The following is a 23,812-nucleotide window of genomic DNA, read 5'->3' as shown; positions in this document are numbered from 1 at the left end:
ATGTGCACTTTTATAACATATACAGCCCAGACCCCAGGAATGAGAGTGACAAGTGCTCCTCACTCATCTGTTCCCCTGTGAGTATAATAAACATAATAACCAGGTTATTCACATGAGACTCCATTGTAACACAGTTGGGTTCCTGAACTTGTTAGATTTGCTGAAACTGCACAACTGACTTTACTTCTGGATGAATTCATTACTGAAGCAAAAGCCACAAATCCCGTCCATCCACAAAGCTCAGACTACAAATATGGTTCAACCATGAAATCTGCAGACAGGCAGAAATAAATAATCTCTCGCACTGCTCTCCTGAACATCACAGAGTCACTATTTTTGTATTTTAGATTTTCCAAATTCTCCTTTTTGTATAATAGCAATTGGAGACGGTTGTATGGTATCATCTCTAACAATTATTAAGTGTTTATATACCATTACCTATCCACAAGGCTTCATGTGAGTCAGATACTGTCAGCAACAGTGCCATGTGAAGCAATAGCCTACAGTGGGAAAAATACTGTATATACTTATAAGCCGACCTGTGTATAAGCTGAGGTATCTAATTTTAAACACAAAAAACTGGGAAAACCTATTGACTCAAGTATAAGCCTAGGGTGATAAATACATTGGTTACAGCCTCCACCCAGTATATAGCCTGCCAGCTCCAGCCCCCCTCAGTATATAGTCTATCAGTCCCTGCAGTATATAGCCATCCAGTCCCCCCAGTATATAGCCTGCCAGCCTCTGCAGTATATAGCCATCCAGCCCCCCAATATATAACCCCCAGCCCCTCCCCCCCAGTATATAGCCTGCCAGCCACTGCAGCTTATAGCCAGCCCCCCCCAAGTATATAGCCTGCCCACCCCTGCAGTATATAGGCAGCCCATCCCTCCACCCAGTATACACAGCCTGCACCCCAGTATACACAGCCTGCACCCCAGTATACACAGCCTGCACCCCTCAGTATACACAACCTACCCCCACCAAGTATACAAAGCCCCCCCACAGTATACACAGCCTGCTCGCACAGCATGATATTCAGAACTCCATAAAAGCCACCTAGTTTAATTAAAATCCAGCCCCTATATACAGATTCCCCCATAGACAGTATATAGAGCTACGCCAACCCCAGTACCACACAACCGCCCAGTATACACAGCCTGCCCCACCAGGACAAACAGCCTGCCCCCAGTATACACAGCCTGACCCCCAGTATACATAACCTGCCCCCACCAAGTATACAAAGCCCCCCACAGTATACACAGCCTGCTCCCACAGCATGATATTCAGAACTCCATAAAAGCCACCTAGTTTAATTAAAATCCAGCCCCTATATACAGATTCCCCCATAGACAGAAAATAGAGCTACGCCAACTCCAGTACAACACAACCCCCCAGTATGCACAGCCTTCCCACAGAATTACCCTGTATGCCCCCCAGTTCAAACAGCCAATCCCCCAGTATTACTCAGCCTGCCCCCCCAAAAGACAAACAGCCTGCCCCCCAGTATACACAGACTCCCCCTGGTATACATAGCCTCTCCCCTTCCAGTATACACAGCCTTCCCTCCTAGTATACACAGCCTGCCCCTCCCCCTCAGTATACACAGCCTCTCCCCTTCCAGTATACACAGACTGCCCCCACCAGTATACACAGCCTCCCCCACCAGTATACACAGCCTCCCCCACAGTATTACACAGCCTGCCCCCCCAAGTATATACAGCATGCCTCCCTCAGTATACACAGCCTGCTCCCCCCTCATCTCCCATCCAGTATACACAGCTTGACCCTTCCAGTATACACTGCCTCTCCTTTTTAGCATACACAGCCTGCCCCCCTGTATACACAGCCTGCATCCCCCCAGTATACAGAGCTTCTCCCCTTCCAGTGTACACAGCCTGCTCCCCCCTCATTTCCCCTTCCAGTATACATAGGCAGCCCTCCCCCCAGTATACACAGCATCTCCCCTTCCAGTATACCCTGCCCCCCCAGTACACACAGCCTGCTCCCCACCTTAGTATATATGGCCTCTCCCCCCTCACTATACACAGCCTGTCTCCCCAGTATACATGGCCTGCCCCCTTCTCCAGTATAAACAGCCTGAAAGGAATGTGTGGCTGAAGAGGTAACAGACAGGAGGCTTCACTTTACAAGGAGTGCAAAACTTTTTATAGATGTATATTGGTAAATTACCTAATATCCTGTCCCCCACACTTACACGCACATTAAAAAAAATTTGAGGTAAAGTTGCCAGCACCTTTAATATATAAGGTGTACAGTATACCTCTATGTTTTTCCGGCCTGGCTCATGTGTCCCTAGCCCTTTGTTTCACTCAACGGGAGCCCAGCATAGGCACATGGCAACTACAACACTTACCTTTCCTTGCTCCCTAGAAGCAGCAGTTGTTCTCTTCTCCGATCCAGTGAGCGCCGGCTCCGAAGCTGGCACACATGATGTAATGACATCCTTGCGTGTGGCAGCTTCAGAACCGTCACGTTCAGTGGGCACACACTGGAGCAAAGAAGACGACAGCTGCTGCTTCTGTGGAGCGAGGAAAGGTAAGTAAATGTTTTTTTCCACAACAGTGGGAGAGCTCTGGGAGCACTGTGACCACTGGGAAAGCACTGTGGCTATTGGGAGCACTGTGGCTATGGGAGGCATTAGGAGCACAGTGGGTACTGAGGGACATTGGGGGAGCACAGTGGCTGCTGAGGGGCATTGGGGAGCACAATGGCTGCTGAGGGGCATTGGGGAGCACAGTGGCTGCTGAGGGTCATGCTTGTGCTGTACTCCTCTATGGCTGCATATACACTGATCCTTGTGCTATACACCTCTATGGCTGCATATACACTGATCCTTGAGTTGTACACCTCTATGACTGCATATATACTGATCCTTGTGTTGTAGACCTCTATGACTGCATATACACTGATCTTTGTGCTGTACACCTCTATGGCTGCGTATACACCGAGCCTTGTGCTGTACACCTCTATGGCTGCATATACACTGATCCTTGAGTTGTACACCCCTATGACTGCATATACACTGATCCTTGTGTTGTAGACCTCTATGACTGCATATACACTGATCATTGTGCCGTACACCTCTATGGCTGCACATACACCGAGCCTTGTGCTGTACAGCTCTATGGCTGCATATACACTGATTCTTGTGCTGTACACCTCTATGACTGCATATACACTGATCCTTGTAGTGTACACCTCTATGGCTGCATATACACTTATGCTTGTGCTGTACACCTCTATAGCTGCATATACATTGATCCTTGAGCTGTACACTTCTATGGCTGCATATGCACTGATGCTTGTGCTGTACACCTCTATGGCTGTATATACACTGATCCTTGAGCTGTACACGTCTATGGCTGTATATACACTGATGCTTGTGCTGTACACCTCTATGGCTGCATATACATTGATCTTTGTGCTGTAAACCTCTATGGCTGCATATACACTGATGCTTGTGCTGTACACCTCTATAGCTGCATATACATTGATCCTTGAGCTGTACACCTCTATGGCTGCATATGCACTGATGCTTGTGCTGCACACTCTATGGTGGTATATACACTGATCCTTGAGCAGTACACCTCTATGGCTGTATATACACTGATCCTTGAGCTGTACACCTCTATGGCTGTATATACACTGATCCTTGAGCTGTACACATCTATGGCTGTATATACACGGATGCTTGTGCTGTACACCTCTATGGCTGCATATACATTAATCTTTGTGCTGTACACCTCTATGGCTGCATATACACTGATGCTTGTGCTGTACACCTCTATAGCTGCATATACATTAATCCTTGAGCTGTACACCTCTATGGTTGTATATACACTGATGCTTGTGCTGTACACCTCTATGGCTGCATATACATTAATCTTTGTGCTGTACACCTCTATGGCTGCATATACACTGATGCTTGTGCTGTACACCTCTATAGCTGCATATACATTAATCCTTGAGCTGTACACCTCTATGGTGGTATATACACTGATCCTTGAGCTGTACACCTCTATGGTTGTATATACACTGATGCTTGTGCTGTACACCTCTATGGCTGCATATACACTGATCCTTGTGCTGTACACCCCTATGACTGAATATACACGGATTCTTGTGCTGTACACCTCTATGGCTGCATATACACTGAGCCTTGTGCTGTACACCTCTATGGCTGCATATACACTGATGCTTGTGCTGTACACCTCTATAGCTGCATATACATTAATACTTGAGCTGTACACCTCTATGGTGGTATATACACTGATCCTTGAGCTGTACACCTCTATGGTTGTATATACACTGATGCTTGTGCTGTACACCTCTATGGCTGCATATACACTGATCCTTGTGCTGTACACCTCTATGACTGAATATACACGGATTCTTGTGCTGTACACCTCTATGGCTGCATATACACTGAGCCTTGTGCTGTACACCTCTATGGCTGCATATACACTGATGCTTGTGCTGTACACCTCTATGGCTGTATATACACTGATCCTTGAGCTGTACACATCTACGGCTGTATGTACACTGATGCTTGTGCTGTACACCTCTATGGCTGCATATACATTGATCTTTGTGCTGTACACCTCTATGGCTGCATATACACTGATGCTTGTGCTGTACACCTCTATAGCTGCATATACATTAATCCTTGAGCTGTACACCTCTATGGTGGTATATACACTGATCCTTGAGCTGTACACCGCTATGGCTGCATATGCACTGATGCTTGTGCTGTACACCTCTATGGTGGTATATACACTGATCCTTGAGCTGTACACCTCTATGGTTGTATATACACTGATGCTTGTGCTGTACACCTCTATGGCTGCATATACACTGATCCTTGTGCTGTACACCTCTATGGCTGCATATACACTGATACTTGTGCTGTACACCTCTATGACTGAATATACACGGATTCTTGTGCTGTACACCTCTATGGCTGCATATACACTGAGCCTTGTGCTGTACATACACTGCTCCTTGTGTTATACGCCTCTTTGGCTGTATATGCAGAGGTTTCATGCGGGTCACTTCTGTTGCTGACTATTATACAGCTGTATGACTACTATCTGGGACATGGAGTACTTGCGCAGCTCAGATTTCTCGCCGGCCTTTTACAGTTTGGAAACAAGGAATGCAGCACCAAAGCAGAAAACATCACTCAAAGCCTGCTCGCTGTCACATGACTCTCTCCCCGCCTTACCCCCTCACATGGTGGTGATGATGTCATCCTCTTGAGCCGGCTCGCACGCTGATGACGTCAGCCTGGGCTCTGCCTACAGTCACAGTGTGCTTCTCAGGTGTGGGCAGAAGGTAGAACATCATGGGAAAGAAAGGGAAAAAGGAGAAGAAGGTGAAGGGGGCAGAGAAGACTGCAGCTAAGATGGAGAAGAAAGTTTCTAAGAGGTCTAAAAAGGATGAGGTAGAGAATCAGATTGTGTGATCATGTCTTGTATTTAGCAAGTGTCCTGATGGCACTGAGTGTAAGCAGATCGTTGTCCTATGCAAGATGTACGTTTCTTAAAAGCTCAACTTTGTCTATCTTCAGGAAGATCTGGAAGCTTTAATAGCAGAATTCCAGTCACTAGATGCAAAGAAAACCCAAGTTATAGAAACTGCATGTTCACCACCAAGCCCAAGGTAAGAGCAGAACTGACCCTAATATGACCTCAAATGTGAGATAGGCTTAGATACAGCTGATGTTCAGAAATTATTACATATACCGATCAGCAGTCACACACAATAGGCTTAGATACATCGACTCGGTAGAGAGTGTACATAAATGATAAGCTTGGATACAGCAGCTTATTTCATATACGGCCTGGAAGCAGACACTATCACATAAGGCAAGATTAAATAGAGTAAATGGCATTACCCACAATAGGCACAGATACTGCCTGTGGAAAAAGGGTATCTCAGGTGATGGGCTTTGTTACATAGTATACAGCACTGCGTGGACACTTGTATGAATATGTTATGTTCATGGCAGTATAACCATTTTTTCCCCACCAGGTTAAATGCCTCTCTGACACCACATCCGGAGAAGGATGAACTGATTCTCTTTGGAGGTGAATATTTCAATGGCCAAAAAGTAAAGTATTTCTTCATTTTCTTTTTTTTTTTTCTTTTCTAGTTCTTCTTCACTAACCCCCCCTTCCCTTCAAAGCCCACAAACCATACCTTCTTCTGTAATATGTACAGCCCCTGGAGGTGTTTTTAGCATATTTCTGGGTTGCAACATGAATTAAAAATAAATAATCTTTTATACTTCTGTACGATGCTGTCAGGCTATCTCGCCTTCTGCAGTCAGTTTGCATGGGGGGTTAGTGTGGTGATAGATTCCTTATAATAATAGTGAGACTGAATGGAGGTACATCAGTATCCCCAGTGCAGTCGCACTGTTTTCACTCGATGTGGTAGGACTGCATTGTGAAAAACTGAAGAAACTCATGCCTGCAGGAATATTCATTTTTAACAAAATTGTGCAGAGGACTTTCACCCAATGCTCTTGCGATGCGCTTAAAAACGCATTCCCATAGTGTTGAGTGATGCTGTTCACATGCTGTGTATGAATTGTGTTTATAAATGCAATTCAAGTCTTCCAGCCAGTCGAACTGCAACCCCGTAATTATGAACTGTTATATTGCCGGCACTTATACATATTTATGTGTAATGTAAGGACTCCTGTCATTTACAAGGTGTGCAGTACGTGACATCAAGCCAAAATATGTTTGTGTGCTGGTAGTCTTAGACAGCCTGATCTCAACCCTCACTCCGCACGTCAGTGAATATTCTAGCGTAAATCCAGAAGCAGACAATAATCCTTACTGGAGGTGACTGTTGAAAGTTTGTAAAGCTGGGATTGTGTTTGGAATTAATTGCATGGTAGATTCTCTGTGGAAGCGGTATCCAGAGGAGAATGGACATTCTCCAGTGCTCTGAAGTAGCGAGGCATCAGATCTGACCTGGGTCAGGCATAAAATTGGTATATGTAGAGAACATTTACATGGATTCCCCATCATTTCTTGCAGTTTGTGAATTTTCTATTACTGCAGGAACGTGTGCACCTACCCTGGTTCACATTCACTGACAACCAGCAGATATCCTAAAAGAACTAAACTGCTGCCTGGTAAAAAGTTGTAGAATGTTTCATCATACAGTAATTCAGCTATAGTTACTGGTGCAGTAAAAGGCCGGTTGATTTATCAGAGTTTGTCACAGAGTCTCCAGTAGGAGATCTCAGACATTTTGTTCTTATGAGATTCTGTGCATTATTTACTGTGCATAAATAAACATGTGGAGAAATAACATTTACTTTCTTTGTATATTTAATAAAGGAATATATACTCAAGTATAAGCCTAGTTTTCCAGCACAAAAAAACGTCCTGAAAACCCAAACTCGGCTTATACTCGAGTAAAAAAAATATAGGTTTTACCAGGTTTTTGTGGTAAAATTAGGGGCCTCAGCTTATACTTGAGTCGGCTTATACTCGAGTATATACAATACATAGTGCCAAACAAATGGATCTAAGTAATTGTTAATCAGTTTATTGATGAGCACAGTTCTGGTCTTAGACTACCCTGCAGATTACGGTATGTGACTCTATGATAATGGATTACAGAATTTAAACACCTCTATCAAAGGGCAACACCTTGGATGTGTTTTCTTTATAAAGCCTGAAACAATATAACCACATAGGGAATGTCCAGATACAAGGACTGTACTTATGCACAGCTTTGCTATTTATTTTTTGCAGTCTTATGAAGAATGGGTGCTGTTTTTCTATTGAGGATTTGATCACCACTAGAGGGCAATCTATGTCCAGCTACATATTGCTCTAAAGATGCAGAAGAGTAGGCACATGCAAATCACTAGAGGCAGTAATAATAATCTTTATTTATATAGCACCACCAAATTCTGTAGCGCTTTACAAATCATAGGGGACATAGGCAAATATAATATTACATTACAGAGTACAAACAGTCATATGGAGCAATAGAAGTGAGAACCAAGGCAGTATTTTTTTTTTTTTTTTTTTTTTATGACCTGTTTATAAAAAAATGTTTTCTTGTTTGTTGTGACAACTAACCTGGTTGCAATAAATACTGAAGATTACATTAGTTACAGAAAAAGAGGGGACTCTACAGATCTATTAAACAGAGCATATCTTTCGTATGCTAGGTCTGGGATATACCGTATTCTAATTAATAAGATAACAAATATTATTATTTGTGTTTATCATCTTCTTTTCTTATATCTGATTTTATTTATCTTTTTTTTTAATTTGCTTTTTAAATATTTATTTGCTTTATTTTTTCAGACCTTCCTGTATAATGAACTATACATTTATAATATCAAGAAGAATAGCTGGTGTAAAGTGGATATCCCAAACCCACCTCCACGACGCTGTGCTCATCAGGTAATGTTCACCTCCTTCTCCACCAACAAATCTCTCCAGTGCTTAAAGGCGTTCGCCAATCATTTTTCAATGTCTTCTTGATTTTCTGGCTCATCTGTTGGGCCACTGCTTGTTACTGTATGCACAAGGATGTCTGTATGCATTCCTTAATGAGTGCACAGCTCCCTTGTTCTGCCTGAAGTCAATTGGACTGGTGAATACTACGGACTCAATTTCTTTCTGACCCGAACCACTGGGACTTGTGGTTCCAAAGAGTGAAAATAATAAACACCTGGTAAGACAACCGCCAGGCTGTGAGCTGTTTAGGTGCTCCACATGTCCGCTGTTCTGGCTCGAACATTTTTGTGATTCTTTATTTCTTATCTGCATGGCTGTAATCTCAGGTCCTGTCCTTTTTTAGCAGATTTTGCGTGTAGTGCCTGAAGTCTATGGGTCTCACTTTTTTTTTTTGCAAATTATGGTTAACATATGGTTTTTGATGACCATTTTTTCAACAAAATTTCATATAGCAACAGTGCAGAAGATAACTAATGGTGTCATATACTTTATTAATATGTTCCTGTATCCTTTATTTCCCTGAGCCTTTATGTAAGCAGTTTGTGTAAACCAGTTTTCTGTCCTGTTCTCCACTTCATTAGGCTCCAGCTGAAAGATAAAGGAGCCTATTAAAGTGCCTAGTGACTTAATTTTGTAAAGTCAATGGATAGTCTAATCTCCTTACAAATCTGAATGACGAAAGAAAATATTCTCTGGGTATGAAAGGAGTTAATGATTAGCTTCCTTATCTGTCTAAGTGGAAGGACCTATTACTGCAGAAAGAAGAGTAGAAATACGATGGAGCTGATATACTTAATGAAGTATATTACAATGTTTACTATTCTCACCTGCTGTATTCATTTCTGGAATAAAAAAAGCTTCAAAGGTTTAGTTAGTCTTTAAAGCTCTTCTTTTATTTTCCTACTTGTACTAAAAGGGTTCTGCCGTATTTCTATTCCACGGCAGCTTAACAGTTATTTTTGCTTTGACACCTGATGATATGGTAATGCTAGGGTTGAAAATCTGGCATGGACTCTGGGATTTCCATCCTCCCCCTGTCACACGGCATATCTCTGTACTCTTAATGAGTGGGTGTCCCGATTGCAAAGGAGAAAGAGGAGATGTGGGCGTCCACCGCTATGACAGGCACAGCACAGAAGCTTTTTCACCATCATCTTAAGGAGCCAGCAGTCTTTATACATCCTCAGTCCACAGCCTGCAAGTGTTTGTGTTTCTCCATATTTATTTCCACTTAATCAAAGTATTTCTTTTTTACATTTTTCTAATTCTGGGGACTATGTGAAACATATTTGGTTAAAACATAGTTATAAGCAGTAAGGCTGTGTATAACCTCTGTCCACATGAGAAGGCAAGGGCCAGGGTCCCCTATAGGCTGTCTATTTTAGGAGCGAGAAGTCTGTCCTGCGTCTACTTTAGAAGCTTGAGAAAAATGCAACCTACTCTAATGAATTATTTCAATATTTCAAATGCACTTTATATTAATATACTATTTAAATCAACCTTTTATACTAAAATTACTCATTTAACATATTAACCCCTTACCAAACCATAAATACAAAAATGTTGTTGGCTGCATAGATCCAGAAGGTAAAACACTTACTATGCCAGAACCAAGTTAAATGCCGTAGCAGAGCCAAGATCATTACATAAATACAGCCCCATGACCAAATTCTATACATAAATACAGCACCAGAACCAAGCCCAATACTTAAAGTAAGTACAGCACATAAACCAAGTTTTTACATTGGTGTTGTACGTTTTTACAACACCAGAACTGTGATCGGAAGAGAAAATACAGCAACTGAACCCAGTTAAGTGAATAAATGCAGCATCAACACCCAGTTAAGTACATAGAAATAGAACCAAGCTCAGTGTTGGTGGAAACCCTTTCATCTTGGCCACCATTTCAGTTTCTTTCAGCCAGGACTTGTCTCCTATACTGTTCTATTGTTTCCCTAGAGATCACCACTGTGTCCCCACTGTAACCAATGTAGTCACAGTGCCCACCCACAGTAGCTAATGTAGTCACAATGCCTGGAAAGGGTACCCACCAGTCACTTTGCTTCCACACAGTGCCCCCACTCGGTAGCTAATATATTCACAGTGCCCACCCACAGTAACTAATCTAGTCACAGTGCCTGGAAATGGTACCCACCAGTCACATAGTAAACACTAGCCACAGCCATCGACAGTAGCCAATAGTCACACGAGCAGCCCCCCGGCAGCCATTTGACACAGTGCCTGTCCAAAGTAGCAAGTATACACAGTTTCTGTCCAACATAGCCAGTTTTTTATCATCTGTAATAACACCTGTACAGGGACCAATTAAATGAAATCTACCATTTGATTTGATGCAGAATGAAGCCACCATTCCTTGAGACTGCTGTAGCTACACTGATGCAGGATCATATCTTGGTTAATCCCTTTGCTGAGTGGTTTTGCTGATAAAACAGATATAACATTATGATAATTAAATTCTGTCGCTTTTATTGCTACTTCAGCTCTTGTCCTAGCAGGTGAGTCTTTCTCTGCAGGAGATAATGATGCAATCACTGTTCTCCCTGCAAGACAGAATTAATAATTGCTCCCCCTGCTGCTGTGTATGAGTGATCCAGCTCAGGTTGATTAGTCATGTCTTGACGAACCTCCATTTGTAATTCTAAGCATCAGTGTGTATTGTGTTTATGTCAGCCAGTCTGACCCAGTTTTTCATGATCCTGAATGTTATAATTGTTTTTTTTCAACAAAACTCTCTGCTCAGGGATTAACCAAGATATGATCCTGCATCCGTGTAGCTACAGCATTCTCAAGGTATGTTTGGTTCATAATGCATCAAATCAAATGGTAGGTTTCCTTTAAAGGAAACCTACCACCACAAATCTACCTATAAAGGTAGATCGGGTGGTAGGTGAATCAATGGGACGTGAGGATAGCCCTTTTAAAGGAAACCTACCACTTGTAGTGGCAGGTTTCTGATGGAAATACCGGGCACCAGCTCAGGGTGAGCTGGTGCCGGAGCTTATTTTCGTTAGTGTTTTAAACCGCGGTATCGCGGTTTAACCCCTTCCCGACGCGCGCCGTACTAGTACGGCGCGCGCCGGGTCCCGGTGCATGGAGAGGGCTCGCGGGCCGAGCCCTCTCCATAGCCGGTAAGTCTTTGCTGCATATTGCAGCAAAGGCTTACCGGTAACACCCGCGATCGGTGCTAGCACCGATCGCGGGTGCTTTCACCGCGATCGCCGCCGGCAATGCTGCCGGAGGCTTCAAAAAGATGGCGCCGCATGGGCGCCGCCATCTTGGCGCGGATCTTCGCTCCCCGATGACGTCACGGGGAGCGGTGATCCGTTGCCATGACAGCATCGGGCCTCACGAAGGCCCGAAGCTGTCTCGTTTTAACCCATTCATTACAATGTGCTATCAGCACATTGTAATGAATGAGGAGTAAAATCCCCATATACTGCCATATTGCAGTATGGCAGTATATGGTAGGATCGATCAGACAACCTAGGGTTAAAGTACCCTAGGGAGTCTGAAAAATAGTTAAAGTAAAAGTAAAAAAAAGTTTAAAAAAAAAAAATTATATTAAAAAAACCTAAAAATTCAAATCACCCCCCTTTCCCTAGAACTGATATTAATATTAATAAACAGTAAAAATCATAAACACATTAGGTATCACCGCGTCCGAAAATGTCCGATCTATCAAAATATAATAACGGTTTTTCACTGCGTTTAACCCCGTAACGGAAAATAGCGTCCAAAGTCAAAAATGACATTTTTTTGCCATTTTGGAAAATATAAAAAAATTAATAAAAAGTGATCAAAAGGTAGCACAGTCCTAACAATGATAGCAATGAAAACGCCATCAAAAGTCGCAAAAAATGACACCACCCACAGCTCCGTACACCAAAGTATGAAAAAGTTATTAGCGCCAGAAGATGGCAAAATCAAAAAAAAAATTTTTGTACAGGAGGTTTTAATTTTTTTAAATGTATGAAAACATTATAAAACCTATACAAATTTGGTATCCCCGTAATCGTACCGACCCAAAGAATAAAGTAGACCTGTCATTTGGGGCACACAGTGAAAGCTGTAAAATCCAAGCCCACAAGAAAACGTCGCAAATGTGTTTTTTCACCATTTTCACTGCATTTGGAATTTTTTTCCCGCTTCCCAGTACGCGCCATGGAATATTGAATACCGTCACTACGAAGTGCAATTTGTTACGCAGAAAATAAGCCATAACACAGCTCTTTATGTGGAAAAATAAAAAAGTTATAGATTTTTGAAGGTGGGGTGTGAAAAATGGAAGTGAAAAAACTAAAAAAGGCCAAGTCGTTAAGGGGTTAAAACACTTTTTAAACTTTATAGCCGGCGCAGGCAGGTACGCGCTTGGCGCTTACCGTGCGCGCGGCTACATAGGAAGTGAATGAGAGCCGCGCGCATGGTAAGCGCCGAGCGCGTACCTGCCTGCGCCGGCTATAAAGTTTAAAACACTAACGAAGATAAGCTCCGGCACCAGCTCACCCTGAGCTGGTGCCCGGTATTTCCATCAGAAACCTGCCACTACAAGTGGTAGGTTTCCTTTAAGGGCTAATCCTCACGTCCCCGCACTTTTTTGTAAACTTTTATTACCCTAATATGTTAATTTTGTTATGCGGCTACTTGGGCGTGGAGTAGCCGCATCTGAGGTTACACGAGGCGGCTACTCCACGCCCCGGTAGCCACTTTACCCCTCCTACTCACCATGTTCGGCGCAGAACAGCAGGCCCGCGCCTGTGCAGCCCCGTCTTCGGAGCAGTGACCGCGCAGGCGCGGGCCTGCTGTTCTGTGCATGCGCAGACGGCAGGATTGGCGGACGAGGGCGCGCAGCTACGAGCAGCTGGGCGCCGAACATGGTGAGTATGAGGGGTAAAGTGGCTACCGGGGCGTGGAGTAGCCGCCTCGTGTAACCTCAGATGCGGCTACTCCACGCCCAAGTAGCCGCATAACAAAATTAACATATTAGGGTAATAAAAGTTTACAAAAAAGTGCGGGGACGTGAGGATTAGCCCTTAAAAGGGCTATCCTCACGTCCCATTGATTCACCTACCACCCGATCTACCTTTATAGGTAGATTTGTGGTGGTAGGTGCCCTTTAAGTGAGGAGGTGCATTACCTGAAGTGACCTGCAGATGGCATCTTTGCTGCACAGTATATTTTGTTTTTTGCAAGTGCAGGTGAGGGATGTTGATGTATACCGGTATGTTCTAATATTGGGATATTGTCACCCATTAGTATGTGCATAGGAAAGGTACAGATTTGAAACCTTGTATCCATTGCTGAACATCTACCAAAATCTGTTTACCAATATCGATGCTGCTTAAACCACCTGCAGCACAATCTGTTGCCTTCTCACTTCCCTTATTCAGAATCTTCTTCTCTTGACAGGCCATTGCGGTCCCACAGGCTCAGGGACAGCTGTGGGTATTCGGAGGGGAGTTTGCATCTCCTGATGGGGAGCAGTTTTACCACTACAAGGACCTATGGGTGCTTCATCTCAATACTAAAAGCTGGGAACAGATCAAGTAAGATATTGGGATGATCAGCAACTCTTTCTCCTCCTTTATAATTTATCTTGTTATATGTTTTGTTAATAACTGTATATATGGAGCAAGAGTTCCACTCCCCACCACCACCTTTACGCATGGCATTGATATTAGGCTCTGATGCTTTAGGTCCTCAATGGTCACCTTCTGTCAGATTGCTAAATTACTTTCAGCTTGGAGTGATGGTTTATATGGCTACCTTTACAGCAATTACAAGTGTTGCCATCCAGACATCTAGCTTTATAAGGAACAGAAAAGTATAGTTATATAAAAGAATGAGTGCAGGATATAAAGTGCCTCAGACTGTCATTGTTTCGCTCTTTTGGAAAGAAATTGGGTGCTACACAACCCAATGTAACAACTTTAAAAATGTTGGCAATCTGTTTTATGAGCCAAGGATGATACTTTATTGCGGCATGATTTCATAAGTGGAGAAAGAATGTTTTGGTTGAAATGTCAAACACTAATGCCACTTCAAAGTCAGGCGCTGTGGATGTGTATGTGGCATGTATCGTGTCTTTAATACTTGTATCCTTTTTAGATCTCCAGGAGGACCATCTGGAAGAAGTGGGCACCGCATGGTTTATACAAAGAGGCAGTTGATAGTGTTTGGAGGATTTCATGAGAGTGCAAGGTGAGAACTTTCGTTATAGTTGTGCCCATCCATTAACAATGCAAAGGTATTACAATTGTTTACTCATCTCAAGCTCCACACTGCTTTTGTTTTTACTGTTTTACAGCTTAAGATGAAGATAAAATTACACAGCAGCTGGAAAATGTGTTGATAACCATTGATGTGGTTAAATAAGGGTTTCCAGGTCTTATTCTATCTCTGGGGCTCTACCTTCTGCAAAACCTCTGCCCCTTGTGTGTCAATGGACTTATTAATTTTTTTTTTTTTAAAGTAAACTGCTGTTTTTGGAATGTTTTAACCTGACACTCTATTTATTAGGGAGAATGGGTTATCCCTTGTGGTGGGGGTCCTAGAAGTCCCACCATTCATTGTGACTTGTCCTGTGGATAGGGAATACATTTCCTCTCATTTTGCTTCTCATTCTCTTATAGAGATTACATATATTATAATGATGTGTACATATTTAACCTGGACTCCTTCACATGGGCCAAGATTTCACCATCTGGCACCAGCCCATCACCGAGGTCAGGATGTCAGTTGACCACCACCCAGGATGGAAGCATTGTTATCTATGGTGGATACTCTAAGCAGGTAATGGTTTCTCATTATGTAGGATTATGTAGGTTTCACTGTATGTAGGATTAGAGATGAAACTTAATGGACATCTACCACCAGGACAAACCTGCTCAGTGCATTTGCAGGATCTATCTAGAATCACTCATCATGTCCATCCAGTTCAATGATTCTTGGTTTGGTGCAGTAAATGCAGAGTGTGCAGCAAGCGAGTTTGTTGGATGAAACTTGCTTGAGGTCAGAGGGTTCTTATTGGGTGAAAAGGTTTTGGAGGATCAAGTCCTCTTCCGAATTTAAAATGGCTGACCACAGCAAGTAAAAGAATGTATATATGCACAAAATGACCTATAATAGGGAGAAATAGCTTACATTCGGCTTCACAGTAAATGAGCTAGTCTGCTATGAATCTATGATTTTATGTCTTCTCAGAGAGTAAAGAAAGACGTGGACAAAGGGACAGTGCACACAGACATGTTCCTGCTAAAGATGGAGGCTGCAGGTGAGTGGTCCATACAGGGTATCTTCCAGCTCCCAAATTGCCCTACAAGCATAAACTGAATTTTCTCTTAAATAACTGGAAAACAAGACTAAAATTTTGTATGTCTGGAAAGAAACTGGCCCATACAATGCCCTTTTTATCTGCAAAATTATGTGGGGACTTTTAATGCCCTTTTACAATAAACCTACTGCTGGTTTATAAAGGTTTACCTGCACACATGAGGAGGAATTCATCAAAGAGTTTCACATTAGACCAGTGCAGAGTTAGAATAGACAGTCTTCTGCTGTGCCTGATTTATCATTGTATCTTGTGCTGGATGAACAATGTAGTGATGTAGTTCAAGATTGTTGCATCATACTTTGCACCATCTACCAGTTTAGTCTAGTTTCACAAGTTTTCACAAGGCCACATCCCTTGTACGTAGAAGTCAAAAGTGCATACAAAAATGCCCTAAAACCCCTAAGAAAAGTGGCACAATGCATTTTTTTTTTATTCCAGAATTCTGGTGCTGCCATCCAGATACATCTCCCCCCATTGAAGGGGCATTGTGATGTAGCACTACATTCACAAGCATTATGGCAACCTGAATATCTAAGATTTAAAATTACATTAATCTTGTATCTGATGACTAGCCCCTCACCCTCTGTGTCATATCAGCAGTGGGCTGATGCCGCCTTCACCCAGCCCACACAGCAGCGTTGAGATGGTAAACACTTAGATGCCAGGCTTGCTAACTAGTAATTACAGACTCCAGCAGGCCGGCTGCACATTCTGTAACTTAGGAGACAATAAGTGAGGAGGGTCCCAGGAGGTTGAGTAACCAGTAAGTACTATATTAGTACGTGCAGAAAAACTCGCATCAAGATGCAGCTCCTTGAAATCCAAGTTATACTTGGAGAGGGCAAACATATCACCTTTTCTCTTAAATTGAATAGAATTTAAAGAAATTCTAAAGAAAAATCTACTGTATCTGACCCAAGAATAAGAGCAATACATGTTCGTGCACTGAGAACAAAGACTAGAAGATACACTTGGCTACTGATGGGTTTGCAGACTGTCTTGTGTGTATAACTTAACCAGGGAATATGGAAATAAGTTTTCTGGAATGGGATAAGGAATCTCTTTCTTCTGCAAAAAATAAACTGGTTTGTCTTAAATCCCACATCATGTCATTAGGATTCCTGAAAGTCATGCTTGATGTTAATGGGGCTACCCTGCAAGGTAGCTAAAAGAGGCTTTGTTTTTCTTATCCCATCCTGGAAGACTTATTTGAATATTTCCCAGAATCACCTATTGGATCATCAATGGCTAAGTCTCCACACACCTGCAAGGCTGCCTTATTTGGCAAAGTCTTCATAAAGAGAACTTTCACTACTAGGATGTAACATGTGGCACTCCACTCTGAGCATTGACAACCATGGCCAAATGGTGGCTGGCGCTTTCCCCTTCAATAAAGTATTACTGCTTTGTAAAGAAGCGCTTGTTGAAGCAAGTGCTCAATGAGGAGTTTTTGTGCCTCTACCCAGTTCTCTTTGGTAGCCTCCAAGGGCATCTCTATATACATCTTTTCAGTGTTATCTACCCTTATATTTAGTGTATTTGTAAAGTTTGAGCTATGTTTCTCAACCTTTGAAATATGTTTGAAATATAAACCTCTAAGATGTGATTTGGCAGGGTCCCAGATATTGGCTGAGAAAGCATGGGGTGCCCTATCAATATAAAACTCTCATCTCTGCTGTAACCTCCGGGACATTGTTTATAACAGTTAGAGCAGTTGTTCGTAGAGGGTTCACAAGCTGAGCCCTCTCCATACATGGCTAGTGTTTGTTACATATTGCAGCATACACCCACCGGCAACACTCATCTTTGTAAGACCCGAGGCTGTATAGCAGCTGATCATTCCTTACAAGGTGCCAGTGGCACATGCATTATTCAGGGGTTCTGAAAAATAGTAAAAAAAAATAAATAAAAATAAGTAAATAAATAAACCCTAAACATTCAAATCCCCTCTTTTTCTAGAAATGATAAAAATATAAATAAACAGTAAAAATCGTAAACATGTTAGGTATTGCCGTGTTCAAAAATATACGATCAAAACAGGATTTATTATCTTAAAAGTTTTTAACTTTTAAGCAATTTTACACTAGTGTTCATAATAACTCTACCTTACGCCATTGTCCACAATACTGAACAGTAAACATTACCGCATCATTATCACAGTCGGCATTCTGCATATTATACTTCATTTAAATTATTTACCAATAATCTTCTCTTGTATATTCTTTCATCCGATGGACACCCCAGGTTCTTTGTAGATACAGCTCACAACTAAACCACTTCCCATATCTGATAGGTCTCCTCTATTTCCTTGTTCTACTATTTAATTATATTTTCATTCTAAAGTCTGGGAAATTGTGTAACCTGTAGCTATGTTATCATACAGTATTCCCAGAAAGTAAAGGATAGCCAGGTAACAAGGTTTATTTTCCAGATAAATGGGCATGGAGTCGGATGAACCCCTCTGGCGTGAAGCCCACACCTAGAACAGGCTTTTCCATGGCTGTGGGACCCAACAATCGTAGTGTTCTTTTCGGAGGAGTGTACGATGAGGAAGAGGAGGAGACCATCGAAGGAGACTTCTTCAATGACCTTTACTTCTATGACCAGGGGAAGAATCGATGGTTCACTGCTCAGATTAAGGTAACTCCTTGATTTATCTAGATGTGTGATGTATTTCATTTAAGGAAAGTTTCCTCTAACTTCATCTACTACAATGTGCAATAGCATCCCATGCTCTATACAGAAACTGTCAGCAGAGGGCAGAGCAGTCCATGTACCTATATGTGACGCAGCACAACATATTTAATGCTGGAGACCAAAGAGAAAAGCATAGAATAAAAAAACCTACTCATGAAACAAGTAGTGTATACTATTTGAAAGTTAGCTACAATGTTGAACCTTGGGGCTTGACCTTTGTAGGGAATTTTAAATGGCAATTGTTAAGTAATGTTTATTTTAGGTATTTGATTTTGGGGTTGCCCTCAATCACCACCATCAACTCTGCATAGTTTAATAGGTGTCATTCCACTAATTATGACACAAAGAACTATTTTCTTTAGCCCCCACCATTCAGAAGCAATCATTGCCATTAGTATTGGCATAAAATATGCTGATATGCTGATTAGGTTCTCTACAGTCAGGTTGGCTGGTGCTGAACTGAAACGGACCACCTGGCACTGCCCACCTGAAAGGAGAAGGTCTAATTATTATATTGGATAGTAAAATTAAAGGCATGGATTTTGTGGGAGCAGTAGGGTTTAGCGAAAAAAATCCCAACTCTGCAGGAACCAGTGGCGCCAGTGACGCCTATAAATGGGTTTCTGATGATTAGTGATGATTATCCTTTATCTACAGAAGTCCAACGCTGAGAGTGTGATTGATGAGACCACAAGTCCTCTTCTTTTTTTTCTTTTTTTAATGGATCGTTCAGTTTTGAATTTAGTGAAGATTTCAAATAGAATTTTATATTTGTTTTTTGTTGTCATTGAATACAGTTTCAGGTTTTTTCGGGATGCCAAAAGGAAAAAAAAAAAAAAAAAACCTTTCCCGACCCTAATTCTATTAACTGTTTCTGTATTTTGTTAGAAATGTCCCACTACTGGAGTAAGATTTGTGCTGCCGAATTAAAAAAAAATTCTTTTAATGACTTGTCACCTCTAAATGTTCTCCACCTTAGGGGCATAAGTTAGATCGAAAGAAGAGGCGCTGTGGTGATAAAAATGTGGACGTGCCAACAGCTGGAGTCGAAAGTCCAGCAGAGCCTATTGAGGTCATTAAGGAGATTGTGGCCGAAGATGGGACAGTGATGACCATCAAGCAGGTGATCTCTGACCAGGCAACCACAGCCACTGCTGAGGAGGACAGTGAGGAGGAAGATGAAGACAAAGAGGAAGCTGCAGGATCACAGGTGGAGCCCTGCCCAAGATCCAGTTCCATGACCGCCATCAAGCAGGGTGTCCTGTATGTTTATGGTGGTATGTTTGAAGTTGGCGACCGACAGTTCACTCTGAATGACCTCTACAGCCTAGATTTACACAAGATGGAAGAGTGGAAAGTGCTGGTAGAGATGGATCCAAGTGAGTACTAGAAACACAGTTGCAGCATTCTTGTTTACATCATGATCCGTAAAGGACAGAGATTCTATCAAATAATAGGAACAATAAATGGCTCATGGCCTGAAGAGTGAAAAATAGATGGTAAAACCATTGTGCATTAGGCACCTAACACTGAATATATTAACAAATTGATCTGTTTTTGCACTTAGAAATGTTACCAATTTCTTTCTAATTCTACTAACAATGACAGCATCTGGATTGTTACAGTTTTCATAGCAAAGCAGGCCTCATTTTCTGTTGTACAAACCCTAAAATAGGTGCAATTCCCAGCATATGGTCAGGAATTGCGCCCATTTTCCCCCCTTACGCCACCTACACCCCAGATCGCTGTGGAGGGGTATGAAGGTGGGCGGGGCTGGTAGCTGAGTGGGGCGCCATGTGGTGTTCCTGCCCATACTGCCTATAGCCTGTGTAGAAATTCCCCTTGTGGCGCAGAAGCCTTCTGATAAATCCATCCAGTGCTGGGGGACGTGGGTAACATCATGCACTGGTGCACTTATATTTGTAATATTTCCACAGCTAGAGAAACCTAGAGCGCATTAGGCAATTTCTGAAAGGTGCCAAAGGGTTTCTGTTTGTTTTGTTTTTGTTTGGGCACAGAGACCCAAGAATGGTTAGATGAATCTGATGATGATGATGAAGAAGAGCAAGGTGCCGAGGGAGTAGAAGAGGAGGAGGAGGAGGATGATGATGTTGATGAAGAAGAAGAGAGTGAGGAGGACAACAATGACAGTAGTGAGTACATTGACTTTCTGAGGTGACTTGTAATCTGCAGAAAAGTTTAAGTCCCTGAGCGTCTTCTCTCTGTCCTTCATTTTCAGATGATGAAGAGGAACACCCCACAGTGGAACCCAATGAGAAGTACTCTGATTACTTACCGCGGACAGAACAACACTGGATCCAGCTTGCGAGAGCAAACATGGGCCCCGAAGCCAAAGAGAAGAAAGTACTTAAAGTGGCGCATGCCATGGCAAAGACATTTTATGAATTAAAGGATGAATAGCACCTAATTGCTTTTTTGTAGTAAACACAGAAACTTTTAACAGAAAAACGGAGGCTTCTGCTGTAGCTCCAGGGGGAAGAGTTTTATCTCTTTACTCTAGGCTTCTGATCGTCATGTGGCCTTAGTACTGTTTTAGACCGAACTGAACCCAGGGATATCACTGAGTTGTTTGGCTTTGGTAACTCAAGAATTGTCCATCTGAATAGCCATCTTTTGGTTCAATAGGGTTTTTCCCTATTATAAAATTACAGTAAATTGTTCTATTCTGGCATGAGAAATCCCAGAAAGTGTTAATTGTATTAAATGAAATTAATATCCCCTTTTTTCTTATTCTGACTGTCTTATCATCATTTATTTGTTGTAATTGATGCCAGATAAAAGAAATTCTATTATAATATTTGTGTTTTCAGGATATGGCAATTTAGTAGTGGACACACAAAACGGGTCTCTCCGGATGGACCGCTTTAACCTTCATTTATTGCTTTAATGCCGTGAGCCATGGTGTAACCCTTTCATCCCTATTTGCAGAGCGCCTCCTAGCTCATTAATGCAGATTTATGATTTGCATCACATGACATTCATTCCCCCCTTTGGTTACTGCACTCTGAATAAAAGGTAAATGTGCCACATAATTTGCATTTGAGGTCATTTGCATCAGATTTTCCTGGACTAATTCTTTTATAACTTGCAAAGTGAATTTTACAGTCATTTTGCTGAAACTTTGTCACGATATAGTAATCTCCTATACTTTACAACTAGACCAGTGTCCTCATTTTCACATATTTTATATATAAACTAAGTCTACATATTAATCCAATCAAGCGGTTTTTGTTCAATTTGTTTTATTATGGGTTCTGCGTCTTTATGAGAAGGATAATAACCTCCTGACCTCATAAAATATAGATATTGTAACATAGAGATATTTGGGCTGTTGATTAATTCCACTTTCTGATGTAGAGAAGAATGGCCACATTATCTGAGAAAATGCACAACTATTGTATTAGGAAAGTTACAAAATGTTTAATTATACAGAAGTTACTTAAAACTGGACCATCCCTTAAATCATACAGTGTTTCTTTATCAGCCAAATTTGTGGATGAGGCATTCAGCATTGCATCTGTAGCTTCATCCTTATTTCTAAATATTACCATTGAAAAAAAAAAGTTAGTCTATCTCTCCTGTTTTCTCTTGTGGCTGGCAGTAAGCTGTCAACAATGTGACTTGTCATGAAACACTTTCCTTACAAGTGGGTCCTTGACAATCGGGTCTCTTCATTGAGGGCCTTGTCCACAGTCACCTCAGATCTTCAAAGAGCCTGGCGTCCTATCTCTATTCCAGCACCATGCTGGCCCCAAGTCTGGAGTGATAAGAAAAGTGTGGTGAATTCCAAAAAAGGATGTTTTTCTGCAGCAACTTTACATCTCCTGTGACCACAGGACACAAATAATCTAGAAAGAGGTTAAAACATGCAAGTAAGACATGAAGAACTGGCTCAGAGGAGGGTGTACCGGTATGGCGTCTAATCGTATTAATGTTAGAGACCATGGAAAGCAGAGAAATGCACAGATTCAAGTGCAAAAGTTTATAAGAACAGTTGGAGTAGTAAGGGTACCTATAAAGTTAGATCTGATTGTAGGTCCCTTGTAAACATCTAAACCCTTATTCTCTCTTTACCTCATCCTTTGATAGTTTCTAAGCTAAACTACACTTTATCTAGCTAATATAAATTTGCGTCAGAGGTTACTGGGGTGTGAAGTAGCCTTTCCGAGAAGTTGGAGCAAATGCTACTCCAGGCCCCATTCGCTTTTGTGATCCCTCCCTACCTGCACGTCCTCCTGCTATTGCTTCTGCGACCCTGGCTTCTTAGGAGCTTGGCACATGTGCGATAGCTCCCGTTTCGGTGCCAATATGTGCATGCGCATCAGCACTGAATGCAGAGCTACTAGGCATGAGTAGAGCTCAATAGCAGCCAGGGCATTGGCAGGAGTGCAATGAGGATGCGCAGGTAGGGAGGGATCCCAGAGGCTACTGGGGTGTGGAGTAGCCTTTGCCCCAGTACCCTGGAGAGACAACTACACGTCCCAGTAGCCTCTGGTAAATTAAAAAGATAAAAATAGCATATTAGATAAAGTGTAGTTTATCTTAGAAACTACTATCAGGGAAATAAAGATTCGGTTTTAAAACGTTATAAGGAACCTACCATCTACCTTATAAAGAGTAACTGTAAAGTTTTTTGTTTTTTTTCCCCCACAAATCAATAGCTCTTGGAATGTAAAACAACTTTGCTTATTCTCTGTCCAGCAGTTTCTTTGCTATACCCTTCAGATTACCTCAGACCTGCAATGGCTGCTTCCTCTCCATGTGCTGATAAAGCCCTGGAGTCCATACTTTGCTGCTCCCTGCTAAAAGAAGAGGAGGTCATGTGGTAGTGTATGTCGCAGAGCTGGATGTGTCCAAGTCAGCAAATACAGATGTCTCCTACACAGAATAGTCATGTACAAGATCTCCCCTGTTCCCTATCTGTCCCTCCATCCCAGTCTGTGACTCCACACAACTTTCTGTCTCTTTCTGCACCTCATGCTGCTCCCTTCCTCCACTTTGTCATAGGCAGTATCAGCTCTGTGCAGATAAGCTATTAACCATTAGTGCTCACACAGCACAGGGATAGACTTCATGTACTAATGATTTTTACCACTTATTTACATGTTACCTGCTCCTCCATGTGATGGAGGCTGTCACCATATACATCCTGTATGTGCACTGTGCAGTGTTCAGATTTACTTGTGGGAAACTAAATGGATTTAATGCTAAATTACTTAGC

General features: G+C 42.1%; 1 protein-coding gene across 1 annotated transcript; it reads left to right on the top strand.

The window, feature by feature from the left end:
- Nucleotides 1-5,252: 5,252 nt before the first annotated feature.
- On the top strand, nt 5,253-21,321 carry KLHDC4 (kelch domain containing 4). Its single transcript, XM_072117093.1, has 12 exons — nt 5,253-5,467; nt 5,594-5,685; nt 6,058-6,136; nt 8,367-8,465; nt 13,950-14,086; nt 14,649-14,741; nt 15,173-15,332; nt 15,744-15,813; nt 18,305-18,513; nt 19,550-19,949; nt 20,589-20,723; nt 20,810-21,321. The coding sequence occupies exons 1-12, from the start codon at nt 5,369-5,371 to the stop codon at nt 20,989-20,991; spliced, it is 1,755 nt and encodes a 584-aa protein (XP_071973194.1). The 5' UTR covers nt 5,253-5,368; the 3' UTR covers nt 20,992-21,321.
- The last annotated feature ends 2,491 nt before the right edge of the window (nt 21,322-23,812 follow it).

This window comes from Engystomops pustulosus, chromosome 7 (assembly GCF_040894005.1).
Source record: "Engystomops pustulosus chromosome 7, aEngPut4.maternal, whole genome shotgun sequence".
In the NCBI taxonomy this organism is placed as follows: domain Eukaryota; kingdom Metazoa; phylum Chordata; class Amphibia; order Anura; family Leptodactylidae; genus Engystomops; species Engystomops pustulosus.
Note: the sequence above shows the minus strand (reverse complement) of the source record. Positions and strands in the feature narration are given on the sequence as shown.

What these genes read in the sequence shown, in the direction of transcription:
- KLHDC4 (XM_072117093.1), top strand. Translation starts at nt 5,369, where the DNA reads ATGGGAAAGAAAGGGAAAAAGGAGAAGAAGGTGAAGGGGGCAGAGAAG. An exon ending in CACGACGCTGTGCTCATCAG is followed by an intron (nt 8,466 to 13,949) that starts GTAATGTTCACC and finishes TTCTCTTGACAG; the next exon opens with GCCATTGCGGTCCCACAGGC. An exon ending in GGTTCACTGCTCAGATTAAG is followed by an intron (nt 18,514 to 19,549) that starts GTAACTCCTTGA and finishes TCTCCACCTTAG; the next exon opens with GGGCATAAGTTAGATCGAAA.